Source organism: Lissotriton vulgaris, chromosome 9, assembly GCF_964263255.1.
Source record: "Lissotriton vulgaris chromosome 9, aLisVul1.2, whole genome shotgun sequence".
In the NCBI taxonomy this organism is placed as follows: domain Eukaryota; kingdom Metazoa; phylum Chordata; class Amphibia; order Caudata; family Salamandridae; genus Lissotriton; species Lissotriton vulgaris.
In genome coordinates this window covers 409,061,075-409,083,970 of record NC_141697.1, presented here as the reverse complement: position 1 = coordinate 409,083,970, position 22,896 = coordinate 409,061,075, and the positions used below count along the sequence as shown (strand labels likewise).

General features: G+C 45.8%; 1 protein-coding gene and 1 long non-coding RNA gene across 5 annotated transcripts in view; both read right to left on the bottom strand.

Annotated features, from left to right (window-relative positions):
• Positions 1-22,896, bottom strand: part of LOC147690193 (uncharacterized) — a 1,258,182-nt gene that overhangs the window by 477,288 nt on the left and 757,998 nt on the right. The gene's annotated exons all lie outside the window — the stretch shown is intronic.
• On the bottom strand, positions 12,356-15,314 carry DIO3 (iodothyronine deiodinase 3). The gene has a single exon (XM_086937819.1). It carries the CDS (start codon positions 15,215-15,217, stop codon positions 14,393-14,395), a length of 825 nt encoding a protein of 274 aa, XP_086793945.1. The 5' UTR covers positions 15,218-15,314; the 3' UTR covers positions 12,356-14,392.

Below are 22,896 nucleotides of genomic sequence, written 5' to 3'. Positions count from 1 at the left end.
GGCACAGTACCCTATTCTGAGACACATAATGGCAGCCTATGGGGCTTGTCTGTCCAGGTCTTCCTCTCTATATTCCAGAGGGGTTTGTACTGAAGACAATGGAAATCTGGACAGGCTTTGCTGTTTTTGTGGATTTTTGGTGGAATTTCTAGCTGAAGTACTGGACAGTGTAGCCTTTTTTGGGCTGCATTATATGTCTTTAAATTCTCTCTTAAGTGTCTATGCAGTTCTGCATTTTTTCGACACTTTAGAGATTATTTTTGATTGCTCCGGGGTCCACGCACATGGGCGGGACTATTCACTAGATCATGACTATAACAGAGATACCCCCACTACAGAACTGGAGTTACAGAAAAGAAACTACTCCTTATTCATCGGCAGGGCCCCTAGAATTATACAGCAGGAGAGGGCCAGATTATGTTGAGGGTTGAATAAATTACACCGGTAGAAAAGGAAAATTATGCATTACAATGTGGCACATTTTGTAATAGTGTTACTTCACTATTTCGTCATTTGTAAACTTGGCAAAGCTGTACGGGAATTGGTTGCACCTCATTAGTACCAGTTTAACACCCAAATATAGCAATAAGCAACAGAAAGGTGACCAATCCAACTTTGCAAAAGGTCTTCCACTCGCGGCAACATGTGTTGCTGCATTTTTAATAAACTTTTAACTGTTTGAGCTAGAAACAAGTTTTTGTTGTTAAAATCCGAAGAGCATGCAGCAGATGATGGATTATGTGGCAAATGTAGAAAAACTATAATTATATGAAAATCGCTACAGCTGCACAATCGCATAATTCCAGTGACCCTGTTTAATAGGGGAGAAACAAGGCTTAATCACACCTGGATATTCTAATTGGGATAGAATTTCCCTACCAGGGCATTATACTTCATGTGTAATAGGGTATTGTGCTTGCACCTGCTGGCTGGACCGTATAGGTATAAAATGATACAGTGAGTCTTTATCCCAACCCACCTGGTTGCTGTATAAAGCTGGGACTTGAGCAAGAGCCCATTTTGTAGCATATGCTGCTTTAAATTCATCTGGAACAATAACAGAAAAAGAAAGTGTTATTAAATCCTCCCCTTGTGGGACTTTTCTAACAATCTCTGGTGTCCAATCACTCTTGGCCAAGAGAATGTTGTATTCATTAGTTAAATTCTGCCAAAACATTACTTTAATAGACCGTGGTATGTCACCCTCAATTTTTATGTTTAAATCATAGAGTTTATCAGGAGGCCTAGCCACTGATCTGGTGTTTCAACCTGTATATAATCATTAGTCAATCTCACCACCAGAAACTCTCTAGCAGTCTGGTGAACTATTGTGACCTCTGTTGTGCTGTCAAGCAGAGTTCTTCCCCATCTCTTGTTCCAAAAAACAGTTCTGAGTATTTGTGGCAAATTCCTGCCAATTTCTTCTTTCTTTTTAAATTGTGCTTTTTTGTTGTAGAAGTTTCTCTTCCTTTTTTATGGTGAAGTCACATACTCCTCCGGTCTGCAGTCACCTCATCCCCCTCTCTTGGCTTGTCTGTAGAGTTCTGGAAGGAACTAGAAGGACGTGTATTAAAATACTGATACCTAGAAGGCTTTTTAACTGTATCCCAGTTAAGTAATTTACAATGTTCTTCTGAAGAATCTGGCTGCGGAGATTCAGTCCCAGTCTAAAGTTTTAGATCTATATTTCTCTCCCAGCGCTTTTTAGAACACTCAGGTGTCTGCTTGGCAGTATCAGCATCAGATTTGCCTTTAAGTTGTGGCTTATTAGGCCTGGTTCTCAAACTGTCATGACGTATAGAAGTATAGGTCTCAGAAGTTATTTTTGGTTGCTCGTGTTCTTGATACGTAATGGGAACTATAGCGAGCTGCTAGCGTATTGCCAAAGATGCTGCCTCCTCTTTAATATTACCTAAAATAATTGAAGACACTGTGGCAAAGCTGCCAGTAAGTTTCAGTCCCAAATCCAGGGCAGGGGCTGCTACACATTCAGCCTGAATCTGTTTAAGAACTTCAGGTAAAACAGCAATTGAAGAGGTACCATGAGAAATTGTGTAGGTGGCAGCAAATACAGTACCCCATGTATTACACTACCCAAATGGAGTAACCATGCCAAATGGAAGACACATAGAGAGAATTCTACATTTATCTTGGGGTCCCTTATGGGGAAACAATGTTTCATGCTGATTTGTTTTATGTGCAATCCAAAACGGAATTTCATCATGTTTGGTAGGGATTTTACCCATAATGGGATTAATGGTAACTGGATTAATTTCAGGCACAGTTAACAAAGCCTAACCAGCTTGAAGAGCCCTTACTAGGGCTGTAGTTCACCCAAACTATTGTTATTACATGTTGTATCATAGATTAACGTCAGCAGTATAGGCAGACAGGATACACTGACAAATCACTTACTCATTGGAATTTGCAAGCTTATACATTGTAGTTGGATCACATGATGGCATAAAGATATGTGAGTTGTTATACTGAAAGAACCAAACATGTGCCTTAACACCTCCTGGGAATGTAAACAGGGTAGAAGCATACAGTCCCACCTGTGAGCCATCCCTAATAGTGTCATGGGGGAAGGGGTGAATAAGGAGAAAAGGGAGCATGTCAGATGAAGGGGAAGTGTTATTACATAGAGGCACAGGACAAGCAGACACATTATGCACCCATTCAAGCTGAGCAATCATCAATCTCTGGAGGTCCTGAAATGTGGTGAGCAATTCAACCCCATCGGCCACAATGTAGTGCTTTCTTAGTCCCCGTACTTTTTCGAATTGCAATGCAGCTGCCAAGAGAATAACATTCCGTCTCCTCACCCACGCACACAAGGCCCTCTACAAACTAGGACCCCAATGCCTCAACACTCGACTATCCTTCTACACACCCACCCGCCAACTAAGATCCTCCAATCAAGGCCTCGCCGCAGTTCCGCGTATCCAAAGATCCACCATGGGAGGTAGATCCTTCTCCTACTTGGCGGCCAAGACCTGGAACTCACTCCCCACTCACCTCCGCCTTACACAGAACCACATCTCCTTCAGAAAAGAACTTAAAAACTGGCTATTTGATAAATAATTAACCCCTCCCCAAGCGCCTTGAGACCCTCTGGGTGAGTAGTGTGCTATATAAATCCTTGAACTTGAACTTGAACTTGCTAGGTTAATGAAACTGGAGAGACCCAGCAAGCAGTTTGTCATACTGTCCAAATTCTCCCAGTCAGTGACACATGACAGTGTGGTGGAGACTCCCACCCACAATGTTCTAGCTGATGGCCAGTTCCAAAAAATATGCACCACATCTGCCACCGGGGTGTGAGAAAGAGGGAACTCAGGAGATGTGGTAGGGTATATCTTATGAATTTTAGCCAGTGTTAAAAATGCCCTATATAGCACATTCAACTATATATATTACAAATAGGCATTCCATGAAACTGTCCACGGGTACAGTAAGATCCTTTCTCATTACTTATGGGTCAACGCACATCCAATATACCCTTTTCTAGACCAGCCGTAGTATACCCAACGGGTCTTGAGAAATATAGGGGATGGCTTAAGTGAGCCAGGAAACCAATCTCCTCCCACTGCCCATGGTGTAGAGGACATGCATGAGGGGTTGCTTCATAGGTTCGGTAGCAATACTACCTCACATGTATTAAAGGGTCAACACAAGATGTCTATGTGCCATAAATTAGCCTGCTGGGAGGCTTATTTGCTCTGCCAGGTGATCAAAGGGGATCAGGACTCCACCAGGGAATCATCATTAAACAAAGCGCACAGTGTGTCCACTCTTGCAGCCCTCAGACCGCCACTCCCTCCCTACCCAGGCACAAACAAAATGTATGGAGAAAGCCCAGCTGTATCTCCAGAGCACAGTGTGGCATTTCAGGCGCAACCCTGGGGCGCACTGCAGTGACATTCATAAGCCACTTCAATTAGGGTAGATGAGGCTGTGAGAAGCAACCTGGAAGAAAACGTTCCTGTACCAGTCCTACTGCTCTCTACCCCCCAGGCCTACCTCTACAAGAAGGTGGTCATCCAGGCAGCAGGTTGGCCATTGCAGCTGCGTCACCAGGTAGTAGTGTTCAAACAATGGTGCACGCAGTCTACCACATCCGTCGGCAGTTGCAGCTTGGCCAGAGCCACTCTACGGTGCTTCCCATTCCATTCTAGGCTGCCCAGCATTGTAGTCAGCACCTTAAAGATGCTACGGGGGACAAGGATTGACAAATTAGTAAAATGGCATAGGAGCCTCAGCAGCATCACCATTTTTAGAGTGTGACCGGCCTTGTACAGTCAGGGGGAGAGAACATCAAAAGGTTATCTTGGGTCACAGGGAGGAGACTGCTTTCCCAAGATTACCCTCCAATATGTCCTGTGTTGTGTGATATATATTTATACCAAGGTATCGGAAGGTATGGGGCTCCTTGCTAGGCAGCAGTTAATGTAAGCACAATGTACTTCATCAGACGTCGATACAGTAAACCAAATGGTTTAGTAGAGCAAGTGTGACATGCTAGTTTAATGCATTTGCATGTGGATAAGACACATATCCTGCTAAGACTAGCCAGTTTGCCCCTTCATTACTGAGAGGACCCAATCTTACATTTTGAGCTGTGTGTGTGAGGACACCTAGGAGACAATTATGATGTTCCTGGTAAGTAAATGGTATTTCTAATTATTCATATGGTCCATATGCAGCTGGAACTGCAGACTCCGGCTATGTGTGAAATGTGCATGAATTGGCATCAACTGCAGGAAAATCAACCCAGGAATAGAAAATGTATCATTTATAAGCCGTGTGTGCCTCTACCATGAAGTCAACTTCTCTACCCCCATTGGCGAGCCCATGTCTAATCAAATGATTAGTGACAGCTTGTCTACAATTAACAGCAATAATTACTGGTTGTGCCATATTAAATTAATGGAATTCAAAGAAAGCAAATACTTTGGAGGCAATCCTTTTTAAAAGTTCAAGCTTGATCAACCTTCAGACAATAGGTGTTTCCTTTTAAGATGAGAAGGATAAATCTTTACCATCACGGAAATCTCCATATAAAGGTGAAAAAGGAGCCTTGGGCACATGCAAGAGAACTTCCCAGCAGACCCATTAAATAGGTAGCAGACCTCGATGTTGGTGGTGCTACTTTATAAGGCTCCTACAAATTTAGCAGGACTCTGTATTAGGTCAACAAAATGTTCATAATATAAAGACTGAGTCTTTGTATATAATCAGTAAAGGTTGGTTTGTTTGGCTAGTTCACAGTACCACATCTAAACTCCTAACGTTACAGAGATCAGTAACCTTGACCATGACCACTATTTCCTAAAGAATACATAGGAACAGATCTAACTATTTTGTTTGTTACTTTTGCATGCCCAAGGTGCTACAAAGGAAATATATGATAATGCATTTTCAAGCCTTTATTGCAAAGTTACAAACTTTGTAAATAAAACATGAACTGTGATTATTAGATATATAGGACACAGCATTGTTATAAGCATTATTAGAATGAGAAAAAACACAAACAAATCAACTATGTTAATTGTTCATAATGTTACTAAGGTTACTCCTATCTATCACTAATTTCTCTCTGCTAAAAAGAGAGCACCGGGAGTACCCATCTGCCAGACTTGCTGGAATGATCTAACCCGATTCCTTGGCACTGTGTGTCAGGAAGCTGGCCTCAGTGCATTAATGAATGCATCTGTCTAAGTATGCAGGCTTACACACTGGCTTACACAATTCTCTTGCACAGCTTACTTACTTCTCAGGACAAAGATCAAGGTCAGCAGGGCTGTATCTCAGTCACACCTCATAGCAGAATCCATATTAACTCTGGTGTGAAGTGAAGACCCTCTCACCGAGTTTAGAATTGACGTTTCTTAAATAATAAAACAGCAAACTCATCATACTGTGCCAGAGGTGCAGAACAACGTCTTTAATTAGTATGGGGAGAAAGAGTTGTTTCCTACAAACAAAATAAAACAAGGCATTGCGTTCTAATTGTGTGACCGTGGAAATAATGAAATAATTCTACAGACAACGGGGCAACAATGCCTACCAGGAATAAATGCATGTGTGTCACAATCTTGTATTAGAGGAAAACGTGCAAACAACTATCAGGAAAAAATGCTAAATTTAAATGGATACCAAAATGGAGGATAAATGTATCTATAATACTCTTACCCATACTTTTTACTGCTATTTCTTGTTGTACCAATGTTCACATATTCAAAAATCCAGTAAAATATTTTTTAACATATTGATTCTGTTGCTTTTATAGCAATAGCCCGAACTGAGTTACTCCAAGTTGCTTTCAAACTGGTTGCTCAAAGCAAAATAAGGCACTTTGAAATAAAAGATCTGCCTAGGCTCATATAATTTGTTCAAGTGAATAAAGTGGGATTTGAGCCCAGATTTCATTGTTATACATAAAGTAATCCGCATTTTTGTTTTCAATTTCCCATTTAACAACTAATTGAATTGTTTTGAGGTCTAACATGAGTAAAATGAGTATACTATGTTCAATAAATATGTATCATGTTAAATCAACTTAACACTGGATAAGTAAAAAGTATTAAAAGCAAAAAGCACAATGTGAAGTGTAGGGGAAGGCAGTGCACTTAAGATTTGGTCAATATGATTAGCTTCTTTACCTTAATAAAAACAGACCAATAGGAGCTGCTCAACATTTAAGGGTCTGGCAATTAAAAACATTGGCAAAACAAAGCAGCCCTCATATGATTATGTTACTGGTACAGATCACTATCAAACACAGGCGCGGTCCGTACAGGTAAGAGCGATGGGGCAGGGTGGGGGAGGAGTCAACAGACAATGATGAGGTAAACTTACATTTTCAAAAATGAAATCAACTTACCTTGTGCTCACCACATCGTGGACTTGGCGATGCAGTGAGCATGAAGTACATGTTTTGTTTTATTTATGTTTACCTCGTCGTCAGTCGACTCCCCCCACCCCGCCTCCGTGCCCCACCACTCTTACCTACACGGGTCACGCCTGATCAAACACATGCGACGAACAGGTCGGCTTACTTTGGAAAATTCCTTTACATTGGTTCAGGCCATTCCCTTTTAACTAATAGGGAAGGACCTGAACCAAGAGCTCCTCCCATCTACTCTATACTTACAAACTACTTGTCTGCACACTTCAAAGGTTTCAAAAACGCCCACAATGAATGGTATCAGATCCTGCACCCTTTATTTGCTACAGTGGGCCCATGTGCCTGATCTTCAAAACTGCAAAGAAAATTCTTCCTTAGCAGGGTGGACAAGGGAGCACAACCTAACATTGGACAGAACATCTCTGTAAGCACATTCTATTTCTGTCTAAAAAGTGGAAACAATCAGCCACGTTGTTCTCTGCAGGGGAAGGAGCAGAGACACCGAGAGAGAGTGGGAGGAGGCTTTGGGAGTGACCACATGAAAGCTCAGCTTGTTTTGGGCTCGAGGTTCCATTCCAAGAGAGCCTCGAGCTGAGCCAGACATCTTGTTCAAGTATGCTTTGAACCTTCAGTGGCTCGCACAGTTCTAGGTTGTGATTGGGCTTTTTCAAGGAATAAGACTGTAAGTTAACTTCAGGTCAAAAGCTTACGGTATATTTGGCAGAAAGTCTTATTTTTATATGTATATAACAAGGAATTAATTATATTTTATCTAAACATATGAATGTGTTTTTGACCTGCATGTAATGCTTTACTGTCACAGTTCAATTCTCAAAACAATCACAAGGATATAACTGTTTCTAACTTCGTGGGCAAAATATCCAGGAATCTCCCCCCTTACAGTCTTGAGTTTTCTAACACCATAAAATACCTAGACCTATTGGCTTTGTCTAAAGCATGTTACAAACATGCACCTCTCAGTTGGGAACTATGCATGGTAAATTGCAAATGTTTAATCATGTTTTCTTTTTGGGCGCAATTTTAAGAGGAGCTGGAGTATATCTCTCAGTTAGGTTCAGAATGCCATGTATATTCATATCTTCCTATTGGTAAAAGCTCAAGTTATAGCCACATAGTATTACGCCTGACTCTGAAAAGGATGTGGCACATGTGTGAGTCATGCCAAAAGCAGCCATTGCTATTTAATTAACTTACCTAGGTAGGTACCGACAGGCAGTGCTTTAAGTGGGATGGAAAAGATGAAGAGTCCCTAAAAGGGGTGTGACTTATGTAGTAAGGGTATGGCTTAAGCGCGTAAACTTAAAATTTGTGCTGCCCATAGTGTGCCAGCTGACTGGTATTTTTGCTGGTTCTCTGTGCTTTCTGCTATTGTATCCAGATATATAACACAGCAACTGACACACTCCTTAAACAAGTCAAGACTATTGGCTTTGTCAGTGGTTTGCAGCTGTATAAGATAAAGGAATAACAACAATGAGTTGTAAATGATATTACAATGGTGTCAGTTCTGAAATTATGAGACTGATTTAAACATTACTAAGGTCAGTTGATGGGCAGGTGTCTCAATCACTCCCATTCTTTCCTTCACACCACATTCCTCTGATGTCTGCATTAGACAGGTGTGCCATTTTTCTCTCCACATCTTTTTGAAATCCTCCATCTGCATAGCTCACAGTTCATCTCTTTCTGCTTCAACGCCCTCTTTTCACTCTGCCCCCCATATATTTTCTTGCAGTTTCTTTACTTCACCACCCCCACACATAAAACTCACTAACTCACCTATAAGCACTGCATTTTCTTTCACTTCCACTGTGTCAATACACACATTTTCACAGAATCACAATTGAGTTGTGGTTGAAGGCTGGGTACAAGTCCTAAAAAAAGAAGTGTAGTGACGCTGACGCCATGACAGGAAGTGACGTTACAAAAGGTGGCTTGCACCATCAGACTCATTGCCTCCCCTCGCTCAACCCTTAGTAGCGATTGCATCAGAGCAGCATTCTGAATGGGCTCCGATCTCCCCCCAGAGAGGCCAAAGAGTGAATGTGTGGCTCCATTTGCTCCAGTTATCAAGCTCCTGGTAAAATAAGTGGGGGGACGCCGTTCACCCCATGGTACCCCGACTCGTGCCGAGGTTGAAGGCAGTGCAAGCTTCTCTCGGTGGGGCAAAAAAAATTGTGTCAGAATACATGCTCATCCAATCTTTGGCCTCTCTGCAAAGCACACAGAGCTATGGTAAGGAATGCCAGTAGTAGTTGATTTTTTGTGCAAATGTGTGGCTAGGAAGGCGCTCTATGCAAATTTTAGTGTATATGTATAAACCATGTCCTTAATTATTTAAGCCCCACCCCTTTCACGGAGCCCCAACTCACTTATTTCATCCCACCTAAAGACCTGAAAATGCGGCGTAAAAAAACTACAGAAACATAACACTCAAGAAACAAAAAGCATGTGAAATATAAACAGAACCCAAATCGCTGACTTTTTTCCTTAATTCGTTTTACATTCATTGCTCTTTATCGAAAATGTTTTGTCTCTAAAGTTGAGAGTATTATTGATCCCTATGGAGACCCGTCTCAATGGTAGGAACCCGACCCACTTAAAGCCCTGCCGACAAAACACTAATAAATCAGTTCACATGAATCCAGATTGTGGTGGTTCAGGTGATGTTTTCAGGCTAGAGGGACAGGACGGAATCGTAAATCGTTTTCTTTGGATAGTTCTATTGTCACCAAGCTACAAACATCTCGGGCATTTTGGTATTTGTTCAGGTAAAACTGCAGGGAAGTCAGGAGCGTTGGCTCAGAACGGAAGCCCCGAGTGGATTATTAAAAATCTTTGCATCTCCCCTCTTATCAGTGAAAGTACATGTGTGTGGGGGCGGCGGGGGGTTGGGTGGGTGGGTTTGGAGGGGTGTGTGAGCTCCAAATAACTCCCCGGTGTGACAAGGGGACGCTTTTGAAAGTACAGTTAGTGAGGTAAGACACACAGCTCTCCTAAGAGTACGGCATCGCCACTAGAGGAGCACTTCAGATGTCACGAGGTACCAGTTCCTTGAGAGGAGGAGAGCATTGGCATGACGTAAGATGATGGGGTCCCCATGCAGAATATCAGGGGGGCCCCAAGCCTTCCTTGTCTCATAGATATCCATTGGCATTGGGCTGCATGGGGCCCCATTGAAGGATTAGGGACAGTGCTTAATTTGTGCAGGGCTCTGGTCAGGAGGCCACTGCAGCTCGCACCACAAATTGCCACTGCTATGTTTCCAGTGATAGTATCAACACAACTGCTAACCCTCACGCTCCTACAAGTGTGACAATTCTGACTATTTCAGACTCCCAAAGCTATAAGAATTGCTTTGGAGGCAGGTAATATGTATTTTTTTTATTAATATGACATTAATGATTAACTGTTGTTGTGGTCATCTATGAATTAGCTTGGCAGTGCCACCTGTGGCAGGCTGTCACAAGCCCCTGGTGCTGACAATTAAGTGCTGGTGCGGAGCACTGGAAACCACGGCCTCAAATTAAGCGCTGCCGCCCTCGCCCCTCTACACTGCAGGAGCTACAGGGGTCTGCGTTACGCCCCTGGGTGAGAGTAGCAACAGGAGCACGTGAGTGAGCACATCTAGGTACGCTCACACTCACACATGGTGCACTGCTCTTTGGCACACTAGGCAGGGGGCCCATGCTGTCTTGAAGAGAGGCGGCGTTTGGTGGCACATTCCACTTGAATTTCATAGCGCCTCGGTGCTGGTGGGTCCAAAGCTCAGAGTTTATGGACTTGGGAGCTGTGATGTGGGGCTCCCTGGTGCCAATGCTATCGCCACCCGGAAAGGTCTTCAAAAAAGCCCACACATGTCATGGTAGGTTTGGGTACACTGATTGGCATCCCAGGTTAGCCAGCCACACCTTGGGTAACCCGGGCAATACCCATGCCTCCTCTGGTGTCATGAAGAAGGCAGTTGTAGCAGAAGGGCTCGTGCAGCACAGTTAACTTTCTGTAATTGTTAGGCCTTGGCCCTTCCCAAGAGGCCGCTCTAGGGCTAACGCTGGACTATGGGGGGAGGATGGGGGAGGGGGTCACTTTGCCAAGTTAGCTGGGGTGAAAAGTTGGACGGTGTCACTTCCGTTATCCCTGGCTTTTTGGTGAATTGACGTCCATGACAGGATGACACCTGGGCTGAACGTAGCCTACGCTTCTTGATGAAGGGATCTTCCTTCCAGATCCACGCATTCCCGAAAAGCTGAGTGTAACGTTCTATGATAAAAACAGTTGGCAGGTGAACTTCGAGAGTGGCCCTTTGACTTGGTCTGTACACACATGCATGGCATCACAACACGTTTTGTACTTGGGGAGGTCATGGACGTCCTTTAGGGATCGCCAGGCGTTGCAGCTGCGACCCCTGGCTTTCCCCTTGTGGCCCTTGGCACTGACTTTGCGACCCCTGGCCTCAGAGGTGGCAAATCAGTAGCAGAAACGCAGGAGCAGCTCGCCTGGACGTCGGTTGGGGCTCCACTCTCCTTGTTTTCTGTCAATTTGTTCATTACACTAATAAGGAATAACATTGCATTATTCATTATTAGTGTATTCAAATGGATTTAAGTTAGCTGGGATATGACATTCCTGTAAAAAAATGCTTTTAAATATATGTTGGGTGCGGCTTTTGGTGCGAGTGTGTTTGTAAGTGTGACTGCGTGTATATGTGTAAGTGCGTGTGTGAGTGAAAGTCAAAGGGTAAGTGATGTCACTTCCGCTACCCCTGGAGTTCTGGTGAATTGACGTCAATGGGGAGGGCGGGGTGCATAAGCCAGTCTGTACATATTTGCCGCGTTTTCGCTGATCCGGCTTCTCCCCGGGTGGGCGAAATAACTGCTTTCAAGTAGGTGAAACCTATATGGCCTCTGTGTACTGTTTACAACATTACAACCCCGTTTCCTGTGGTTGCATTTCAGAACCTTTTTCCCCAGGTTAAATTTTAAACACAATCTGTGTTAATGTTTACTTTGACTTCTCCGAGAATGCAAGCAACTAATACCAGCACGACTCTTGTTCAGTGGTGTAAGCAGGTCTCAGACAATACTTTCCAAAATACTGCTGACATGTAAACTGTGATATGTTAATGTTAATTTTAAAAAGAGTTTTGTGGTGTGAATGGGAAAATCATGGGCTTTCCCCTCGCCCTTTACGCGTCTCGGCATGTTCTTGGAGTGCACCTGCTGCAAATCACCTTTTCCTGATCACATACCTGCCCACACAGACAGCAGTGTTCTCAGCCGCAGCGCACCCTGCCTGCCGCAGTTGGGAGTGCAGTTGCGCTCGAGGGCCAGAGCAAAGCTATCCTGGGGCACTCTCGTCGAACCCCATCGCCACTGCGGACAGTGGTCTGACTTTTTACAAGGACTCAAATAACACAGCCTCATACAGTATTCCAGTCTTTTTTTATTGTAAAAAATGTCATATAAAACAAGTAATAAAGTCACATAAATATGGCGTTGCTGAGCACGTACAATCGATATGTCCAGTTTTTAAAGACATCAGACGCGATTCTATGGTCTTGCAACCCTTTCAAAATCGGTCGTCACAACAAAAACACCAGAAGTATCAATATGTGTATGCAACATCATCCGCCTTTGCTTTGCAATTTCCTTCACTTAAAAAGAACACGTAGCAACTTATAGACTATAGGAAATCCTATAGAATATAATTAACACTTTTGTTAAACACATATTTAAACTTGTGCAATGGACTGAGCAGACAACACGGTATCTTACTTTTAAGTTATAAAACAGGTCACAAATCAACATGATTCGAATATTTGTGTCGCCACTTGCTAAACTGAACTCTTGCGCGTCTGTCCCATGAGTACCTGTGTGAGCGCCGTTGAGTTTCCATTACTTCCAGAGGGTGCGATAACGTGGGCAGCTAAAGCAGCACAGAGGCCCTGTAGATGCTTGGGGACTACTTCTGGGAGCATAGACAGTGGTGATCTGCGTGCAGCGACATCCGAAAGCCTGGCGGACACAGTCAATAGTGGAGCTAATATGGAGGCAGTGACTGAGAGTGGAGCTATATGAGAATATCTGGTGAACATGGGCAGTAGTGCAGCCACTTCTGAATACCATGACTGATAGTGCAGCTACATGAGAATATCCGGTGAACATGGGCAGTAGTGCAGCTACTTCGGGATACCTTAAGGCCATGACTGATAGTGCAGCTATATGAGAATATCTGGTGAACATGACTAGTAGTGTAGCTACTTCTTGATACCCGGAGGCCATGACTGAAAGTGTAGCTACCTAAGATTATATGGATTTCTTGAACAATAGTGCAGCTAGGACAGGGCGTCTTGGTTGATAGTGCAACTACAAAAGCATATCTGGAGAATATGGTGAATCCTTTAGCTTCATTACCCGCAGGGCATGACTGATAGTGCAACTACATATGAATGAATATCTAGATAACAGGCAATACTGCAGCTACTTCTGGATACCAGGAGAACACAATACTTGCTGCATCCAAGTCCTAATATCTGGGAACAGTCAATAATGCAGTTACATTTGGATATCTGGACAGATAGGGTCAGTAGTGCAGCTCCCTCTAAATACACGCAACGCATGCCAAAAGTGCTGCTACAGTGGAACAGTTTGGTCAGCAGTACTGGCACATCTGAATACTGTGGAAACATGGTCAACAGTGCAGGTGCATTTGAAAACCAAGAGCAGATGACAAGAAATGCATTTACATGTTAATAACGGAAGGGGGTGGTCAATCGGTGTAGCCACATATATCTGCTTAGTGTTCAGGGTCTGTGGTACTTTTGCAGCTGCAGTTGAAAAACCGGGTGCATGCGTGACTCTTCATCTCAATGGCCGTGTAAGTTGGGCACTCGGTGCGGCTCAGTGATGTGTGCAGAAGCTACTTATTGCCACGGTTACTTGTGCAGACGTGAATGTGCAGCTATCGATGATTGGTGTGGTCATGCACGCAATGACACCTGGCTCGTTGTCTCCCCTGCCAAGGAAAGCACCGCACCGTGCGGCTACCTCTGAAAACGTCAGCCGCTGTGCAGCTACACAAGCATCAGGGGGTATTTGTGCCCCTACACGTGGGGAGTGAATTGGTCCGCCCCCTCTGATTGGTGCCATCATTTGTGCAGCTAGAGCTGGATGGACGGGAAGCTCGTGCAGCCACTTCTGCACGGCGCGCTCATTGCATACTACACGTGTGCTCCTAGACCTGCTGGTACTTTTATTTGTGCAGGTGCGAGTGGGTCACGCGCGCAGCTACTTCTGCATAAAGCGGTCACTGTCTCAGCTGCAGCTAAGCACCTGGGAAGGGTTGGCGCTGATGTCAACAGGTGCGCACGTGCGGAGATTGTACTGACTTGTGCGGCCGCACGTGCACATTCCTGCCGCAAGTAGTCACTTGCGTCTGGACGAGGCAGTCACGTTCGCTTGGCTACACCTGGACGACCACTGAGCTGGAGTCCAGGCGCTGGGTTCTGTACTGCTCCAACCAGTGGCGGAGCTCGGAGATCTTGTAGCCGTCAGGACCCCGCCCCCCTTGGTACACCACCATCCGCTCCTGGATGATGTAGAGGCGCTCGAAGTAGGCTCCGTAGGCGGCGTTGGAGGCATTGTCCATAGTGTCCACCACCAGCCGGCAGCCGGGCGCCTCCTGGAGCATGAGCTGTGCGGCGCGCAGGCGGTCCTGCAGGCACTGGTGCTGCGGGATCTGGTAGGGCGCATCCGAGCTGGCCCAGCCGTCCGAGGGGTGAGCCTCCTCGATGTAGACCAGCAGGAAGTCGGCCACGTCCAGGTACCGGGCGGCCAGGCGCTGAAAGGCCCGCAGGCGCGCCATGAACGGGGGTCAGGTGCAGCTGCCGAAGTTGAGCACCAGCGGCCGCTGGCCCTGCGAGTAGTCCAGGATGCGCGCCCGCCGCTGGCCGTCGGGCTGGATCACCTCGGTGTTGGGGGTCGGGCCGCCCAGGTGAGCTGCTTTGTGGAAGTCCAGCTGCTGGCCGTGCCACACGGCGCGCAGGGATTCCAGGGTGAACATGCGGTTGGAGTCGGAGACGCAGAGCGGGGGGTCCTCGGGAAGCTCCCCGTCCTCGGGCACTGGCTCCTGGGTAGCCCGCATGAGCAGCAGCCGGCGGAGGCACAGGAAGTCGAGCAGCCAGAGCATGATCGCGGTGAGCAGGAACCGTGGCAGCAGCAGGCAGCAGGCGCACACCTGCTTGAATGTTCGCAGGGCGAGGGGCGCCGAGGAGCAGGGCAGCAGCATGGCGAGGGGCTGCGGAGCCACTCCCCGGGGATCGCCTGCTCTGGGGGGGCTTGGCACCTCCGATCACACCGGCACTCTCTCAGACCCATCTTCGATTGCCCCGATTTAAATAGAAAGGATGACTCCACCTCCGGCCGGGCCCGCCCCCTACTTCCCACTCTGTGCTCGGGGATTACCTTCTCCTCCACCCCAGTGACCTCAGAGTACGAGGGGAGAGTGGGAGTCAGAGCCCCAGGGACGGGAGGGACACGAGCTCTGCACGACCTGCTGCGATTCGTTGTGGAAAAGGAGGATGCAACTGGTGGGGGGAGCTGAGGTTACAGGGAGAATGATGCTACTCGCAGTACAGGGAAAGATGACACAGTGCGCCAGCCTGGGGCCGGGAGCGCAGCAGAGCAGGATGAGGTTAGGAGTCGCTTGTAACCAGCATCAGTACAGGGATAGGGAACGTTCTTGTCCCACTATAGAGCAGGGTGAGATCCGAAGCAGCGAGGCAGGCAGGATTGCCTCTGTCAATGCACATCCTACCGCTAGCATAGTACAGGATGAGATGAGGAGCCGCGCGGTATCCAGCATCGCTCACACCAGTGTACAGGGATAGGGAACCTTCTTGTCCCACTATAGCGCAGGATAAGATCCGAAGCAACGGGGCAGGCAGGATTGCCTCTTTCAATGTACATCATACCCTAGTCTATTAAATGATGGGATAAGGAGCTTCGGATAGGCATCGTCATGAAAGTTCAGAAGGGGGCGATGGTTTGCTTGCTGCCACTGCAGAGCAGCGCGAGATCGGAAGCTGCCAGACAGCATCCTCATTCGGGAGGAAACAACCTGCCTGTCCCGGGTGTAGCACGGATTGAGACGAGGATTAAGCTACCCGACAGGACAACATCGCCCCCATCAATGTACAGGAGGTGATAAGGTACCAGTCTCCGGTAAGGGGAGGTCGGGGAAACAGGAGCTCGGGGATAATTAGAGTCTCAATCACCTCTAACGATAGGGAGGGGGTGCTGTGGGGAGCGGGTGTGGCGTAACCGACCAGAGCTGCCCACGTTGGAGCTGGGGAACCAGCGTCGGCTCAACATCCTGTGATTCTGGGAAAATCACTTAATTTCCCCATGCCTAGAAAGTTGAATGTGTAATGTAAATGGTGCTCATTTAAGCGCTCCAATACTTCGGGTCGAGTTCGCGCTATATAATTATTGACATAGATCAAAGTGAGACCAGGAGCCCGGCGTAGAGCCGCTGCACTTCTATAGATGTACAGGATGTGAAGACCAGGTGGCCACCACGCGCAGGCATATCCACCGATCTGGCATACATAGGGCAGCACCTGCACACATGCACAATCGCTACTGAGCGGAATTAGACCCTGAACTCCGTCAGGGGCTGCCTCGCTTCTGTCAGAGTAGAGAAGGGGAAGCTGGCTGGTCCGGATCCAAAAAGGGCGGGTGCTCCGGTGCAGATCGGTATCAACTCTTTTCAGTGTAAAAGGGAGTATACAAGTGGGCGTGTAGAACCGGCCACTTCTATTACCATAGGCTCCGTGAGACGAGAGCAGGAAATCGCCCACGCATAAGAGGATAAAGTGCCCCTTAGGCGACAATAGAGGGCTTTGATATTATCAACTAGTATGAGAACCAGTGGGCTTGATGAGAACATTGCCTGTGATGAGCCGATGCATTAGTTCAGAGTTTGTTAAAACGGCCATTCTAAATGTGTGCTTCGGATGAAAGGGGGCGAGGGTAAGTAAGTAGGACATACGGTGATCAGCTATAAGCGCGGAAAAAGATATGATGCGAGAAGAGAGGCGGAAAGTTCTGTATCTATCAACAAAGTGCAGCGAGAAATGAAGGGCTCCTAGGGACAAGGGGCCACTGACCTCAGCACAGGTCCTGCTGGGATGTACAGATTGTAGTATCTGGACCTGCCACCTCTAGTTTATTTCAGGCTGACTGGAGGGATCTGCGACCGTAGGTTCAGCTCAGGGCGAGAAGCGGGATTTTCACCCTTAACGCCAGGAGACCCGGTTCAGTGTCCCTCGGGATTAGGTGGGGTCCTGAGAGGACGGTACGCTCTCTGGGCACCAGAGCAATGCCAGTTAAGCAGCCCTGCAGGAGAAGTGGCCTTTGCCGATTGCTGCTGTCAGCAAAGGGCGGGGCAAGACTGCACTTCCGAAGTACCGAGGACTGGATTGGCGGGTAGCCCCAGTCCCGGATGCGGTGAAATGACAGGTGCCTTGTAGGTGCACTGCAGGCTCGCAGCGCCGTGCGCTTTAGGCATGCACACTGCCGGGTTACTGCTTCAGGTTGAAGCAGCGTGTGACGAGAAACCTATACACACTCTTGACCGGCCAGGCTAACCGCTCAGGCAGCTGTCTCGAGAAGACAAGTAGTAGGCGAGCCCGCACCGCACACTGCGTGTCATACTCTGTGCACCTTCGCATTGAGCTCGCCCGTGTTGTCTGTATACCCACAGGAGGCTCGTCTGCCCGTCCAGTGCCCCAGGCCGGCGCTACTCTACAGCTTTGGTTGGACCGCGGTTGGCTCTTCTTCCCCCAGAGGGCGGGAGCAGGACGACGACACGCCCAGCTCCCCAGCTGAGGCTGCTGCCTTGAAGAGTTGCACACTGTTCCTGGAGTCGCCTCCCTCCTGTGAGTACAGGAGCTCGGCCGCCAGGGGGCGCTGCCGCCTTTCAGCTGTGGATTCGATTGTCACTTCAAGGGGGCGGGGACACGGAGGAGCAGAAAGTCTGTGGCAAGCCGGGCGCACGCACAGTCCACCTCTTGAACTGTTGCTTTTCGGACACGTAACTCCTCTAACCTCTAACCTAAAACGCCTTTTTCTTGAAGTCAACATCCTTATCTTTGACCATATACAGCGCCCCCTCTCTTGTCCATGTTCACGCTATAGAAATACAATATACTTAAATACATGCGTACATAAGTTCACATTTTAACATAAACGATGATATAGAATGCTGAAAACCGAACTATAGAAGTACCGGTACTTAGTATCTCAGAGCACCTGTTTCCTACTAGAAGTGCTTGTACCCCCCAGGGTTTTAAGTGGGATAAAAAAGTAGGACTTTTTAGGTCCCTGGTCAGGGCGGAGCCTATATAATTAAAGGCATTTCTTAAACACATACACTCAAATTCTCATAGAGTGCCACCCTACCCACACATTTGCACAGAATCACAATTGCAGTAGGCATACCTGAACATTGCTCTGTGTGCTTTGCAGAGCGGCCTAAGATTGGTTGACAACATTTTCTGAACACCTTTTTGCCCCAACAGGGACTGAGAGACACTCATGCTGTCTTCAGCCACAACTCAGTTGTGCCCCGTTACAAACTCCTGGACCCAATTCGAATTATGCGCTAGACAAGAGTAATATACTGCTAAGCAATTAAGTAGCATATCATCCTGGAAAAATGCAAAGCACACACTCACAGGGAATGCGACATTAAGTAAAGCACGTGAAATATAAGCAGGAAGGACATGGATTACCTTAAAGTTTTTTGCACTGATTGTTCAGATCTCAATCAGTGTATTCCTCGTGAAACTGTAAAGACATGAATGCAGGCCCGAAAGAGGCCCATTTCAATATTTTAAATTACTACAGGGCCTGAGACCGGAGGATCTCGCCCACTTAAAGCCCTGTGTACCCCCCAAATTAAACATACTGCAACCTTGCTGAGAAATGGTAGTATCTTCCCTTTTGAATTAAATAGATGTAGGTACTTTGTGCCTGACCACGCAGGCCCCTTCTAAGCACTTAAAACGATGATCTACCTTCAGCACTTCGTCCAACACCATAAGCTCTTATTCAATGTATGCGACAGGCTTGGATTTTCAAGGAGGGCAAGCTGTCATGGGCTGTTGGGCATGTTGCAAGGCCCGTTGGTGAGTCAATCTGTGGGTGGACTAAGCTTTCCAATCAGCCGGGGCCTTCCCTATCTCTACTGCCAGAGCACACAACAAAAAGCTGTTATTACAGCCTATGCACGCATATACTGAGCCTGACCCACCCCAGCCTGATGGTCAGAGGCAGAATGGCAAGGGACTGCTCCTTCTGTCACAGCGCGAGGTGTCCCTGTCCCCGGGCTCCCTCCAGGTGCCACAGAGGCCTAAAGGAGCTGCTGATGGGAAGCCATTAGCACTCACTTTACAGAGGACTGTGGTAGGAAGGAGGACCGGAAAATTAGGGAGTTGTGTGGTGCTGGTTAGGGCCAGTGAGGGGGCTTCTCAGGTTATTTGTGTCCCTCTCCCTCATGGAAAGGGGAAGGGGACATACATTTGTCTCTGTTGTTCTCCTCCTTTTCCTGCCGTAGGCCGAGTTCACACTATATAAAACTACAAAGAAAATGATCGATTCTGGAATGTGGGCCACTTTTTTGAGATGCCTGGACCTAATTAGGATTCCAATCCGACACTTTATGCGATGCCACCAACCATTTGAATGAAGCGATTTAGCTTCCTGCGATCACGAGGAATCTCACCCACTCCCACTACGCCTGTTTCCTGTCCCCACTCTGAAGAATATACTTTAAAAACGCGCTGCTCCACAGAAGACAAGCACCAATTGGCGGCAAGAAGTTATTGGACATAAGGCTGAAGAAGAAGTGTAGGCAAGTTGGCTTGTTTTCAGGAAAGTGTTACAAAATGCAACAATAGCTGCTTCTGCACGAGTGACTATGTGCCCATTTGAGATATTTTCTTGCACTTCACGTGAGTTTTGTTTACCCACAGCGAGCACTGGTCGTGTTAAAAACACACAGAGAGCGCGTTTCGGGGCTTCCCCGTGTTGATGATTGAAGGGAGTCAGTGCTAAAGCAACACCCACCTCTCACACAACTCTTTCTTTCTCACTGTCGACTGTCTCTCACTGAAGACTGTCGACATCCGCTCGCTTTGTTTATGCCTGTTCAGTGAGCTACCATGAACCACAGTTTTTTCAAAAAATAACGCCGCTTTAATATATCCGGTCGCAGAAAACCAGTAGAGCATTCTACAAGGAAATCACTTCATAATCATATAGAAGAATGCGATGTCCTATTCGGGTGATGGGAGAGCTCTTGTGAGCAATATATAGAAAGACATTCCCCTTCCTGCTATGGAACTTTGTATACCTTCTTGATTTTGGTTGTTATTGACTATTTAGTTATTGTACCACTTGCTAAACTTGACAGCTCAACCAAAGGACCCCTAAACAAAATTCGCATGACATTTACTTCTATAGAAGTTTTCCTCACGGTGGTCTCAATCTAAAATATAACATAGCCGCCCAAAGTTACAAGAACACGGACACCCAAAGACTCAACACTAGATAGAAGGCCAAATAACGTTACTTCAAAACACAGAAAACCTGCAAAGTTGGGCTATTTATCAGGCCAATGCAGAGGGGCGACACAGTTAAGGGAGACAAACATGCTCGCTTGTCCACCCATCACACAGCATTGCACCTGCCACTTAGAGTGATGCCACAAGACCTTTGGTATTCTTAACATAACACCAGCACACCGTTGACATTTGAGCAATAATTTACTTTAATTTCCAGCTATGACCTTCGCAGTCGGACTCTGTCAACAGAAATCCAGTAAAAATGCTTAGCAATGCAAAAAACAACCCAGTAACGATTGTACCATATCAACAAAGCAATAACATAAACACCAAACTCTGATATATTCAAAGGTATCTTCTGTGCCACTCAGCAATTCGCAGGCATAGATCATACCTGTGCTGATTTTATAGTCAGAAGTGAATTGAGTTTCATTTTTGAGAAAAGCAAGAAAGAATTGTGTTTTAAACATCAATTTATGACAAATAATTCAACTCAAATATGCATCTGGCAGGCTTTAAGCTAGTTCCCACGTTGTCGGGTTTGTTTGGAATTGAATCAAATGAAGAACATGTCAGTACTTAACTGTGACTTTAATCGAAGGAAAGTTTTCCAGAAACTTGTCCAGTGAAATCAAGTCGGCAGACTTCGCCCTTTCCCGATTCCTGCACGTTTTTGTTCTAAAAAAAATATACGGGATTGATTTTATATTGAAACTATACGTTTCAGACATATTGCCCAGAATCATGGCTTGTGAATATACACCAGGCCTTCTAACTGCTTTTGACCAGCAATTAAAGCTATGCTCAGAATGACTGAGGTGAGCTTCAAGATCTCACATAATTAACCGAAACTCAAAACTCTTGCCCATGTGTTCATTTTCAGTAGTGCCTCTGAACATCACTCAATGTAGCACTCAATGTGCTTTAAATATTTTTGCACTGACTACCACATCGTAGGTCACACTGAGAGCTAGTTTTTCGGTAGTGTCTCTGAACATCACTTGATGTAGCACATTGAAGATGCACTAAAGCTTTTTGCACTAAACATCACACTGTAGGTCACACTGAGTTTTGCTAAGCAGCGGACTATGAATCAGTGCTTAAATGAAGGAGGATCCAGCTGGATCACAGCTATTATTGGGTCGGATGGGGATCCGTCTGGGTCCAGGGAAATATGCTGAACTGGAATTTACACAGATACCCTTACCGGGTTGGAATTATCACTGGTTAAGCAGTAAGCTCCATTTTTCATTCAATTTTCAATAGATTATATGATCGAAGACTCTCAAATCCCCTGGCAGTTGATTAGTTCTTTGACACATTCCGTTTATATCATGCAGGAAAGACAACACTAGCCTTGATTAGAAGGCAGGTATGTACCAGCACTCTTTTTAGAGACCGAGACCGTTGTTGCATGATGTAACAATGGCTTACACAAAATTGGAGCTCTATCATTTTCAATCGCACTTTTCTTAGCAACCATGTCATTCGGAGGTGTTTTGATCTCTATACTTCATCTTTGCGGCACCTATTTTAGTCACAACTATATTCACTGATTTCGAAATAAATGCGACAAGAATTTATGATGGAAGAAATTTTTCAATGTCACTGATCACTCTTTTCTCATTTTTCCTGCATGAGCACCAGAATTCACACCAACATTGGATGAAATTTTAAAAGTAATGTATAATGTGCAGAGCATAGACTCATATTCTCGTATATTTTAATGAGAAATATCTCAAGCTTTCCACTTGTAAAACAGTATTTCTACCAATGATAATAATTTTAAGCTAGAAAATGGGAGCTAATGTATTGTCAAGATTTATAGTCCATCATGAAATGGACAACAAAACGGATATTCTGGCTAGAATATTCAGGAATGTTTATATTTTTGTTTTACTCTCCAGCCCTGGAGAGTCAAAGCAACAATTGTTTTGATGAAACACATGTCGGCTGGCGCAGTGTAACTCGTATAATAAAAAAAGAAAAAAAACTTCACAAACAAAAAGATTTGGGACCGAATTTTTCGAACATTGTTGCATGATTTAACCATTTATGTATCTGTGTATGTAACTTTAGGGTGTGCATAGGATTGTGTCTCATATAAAAAGTGATGTTCACCTTCCAGAGCAGAGAGAACTACTGCATCATAAAATATTATTTGAGTTCTTCAATGCTGCCTAACAACCTGGAGCAAAAGCACCATAGACTCCTCAGTGTGTCATTGAAATAATAAGTGTGCAAAATATATGTGCAGCTGAAACTATACTGCTACTGTGAATAACGTGGCTTATGGAGGACCGTATTTCTCAAAATTCGTGTTTCCGGTAATTTTTGA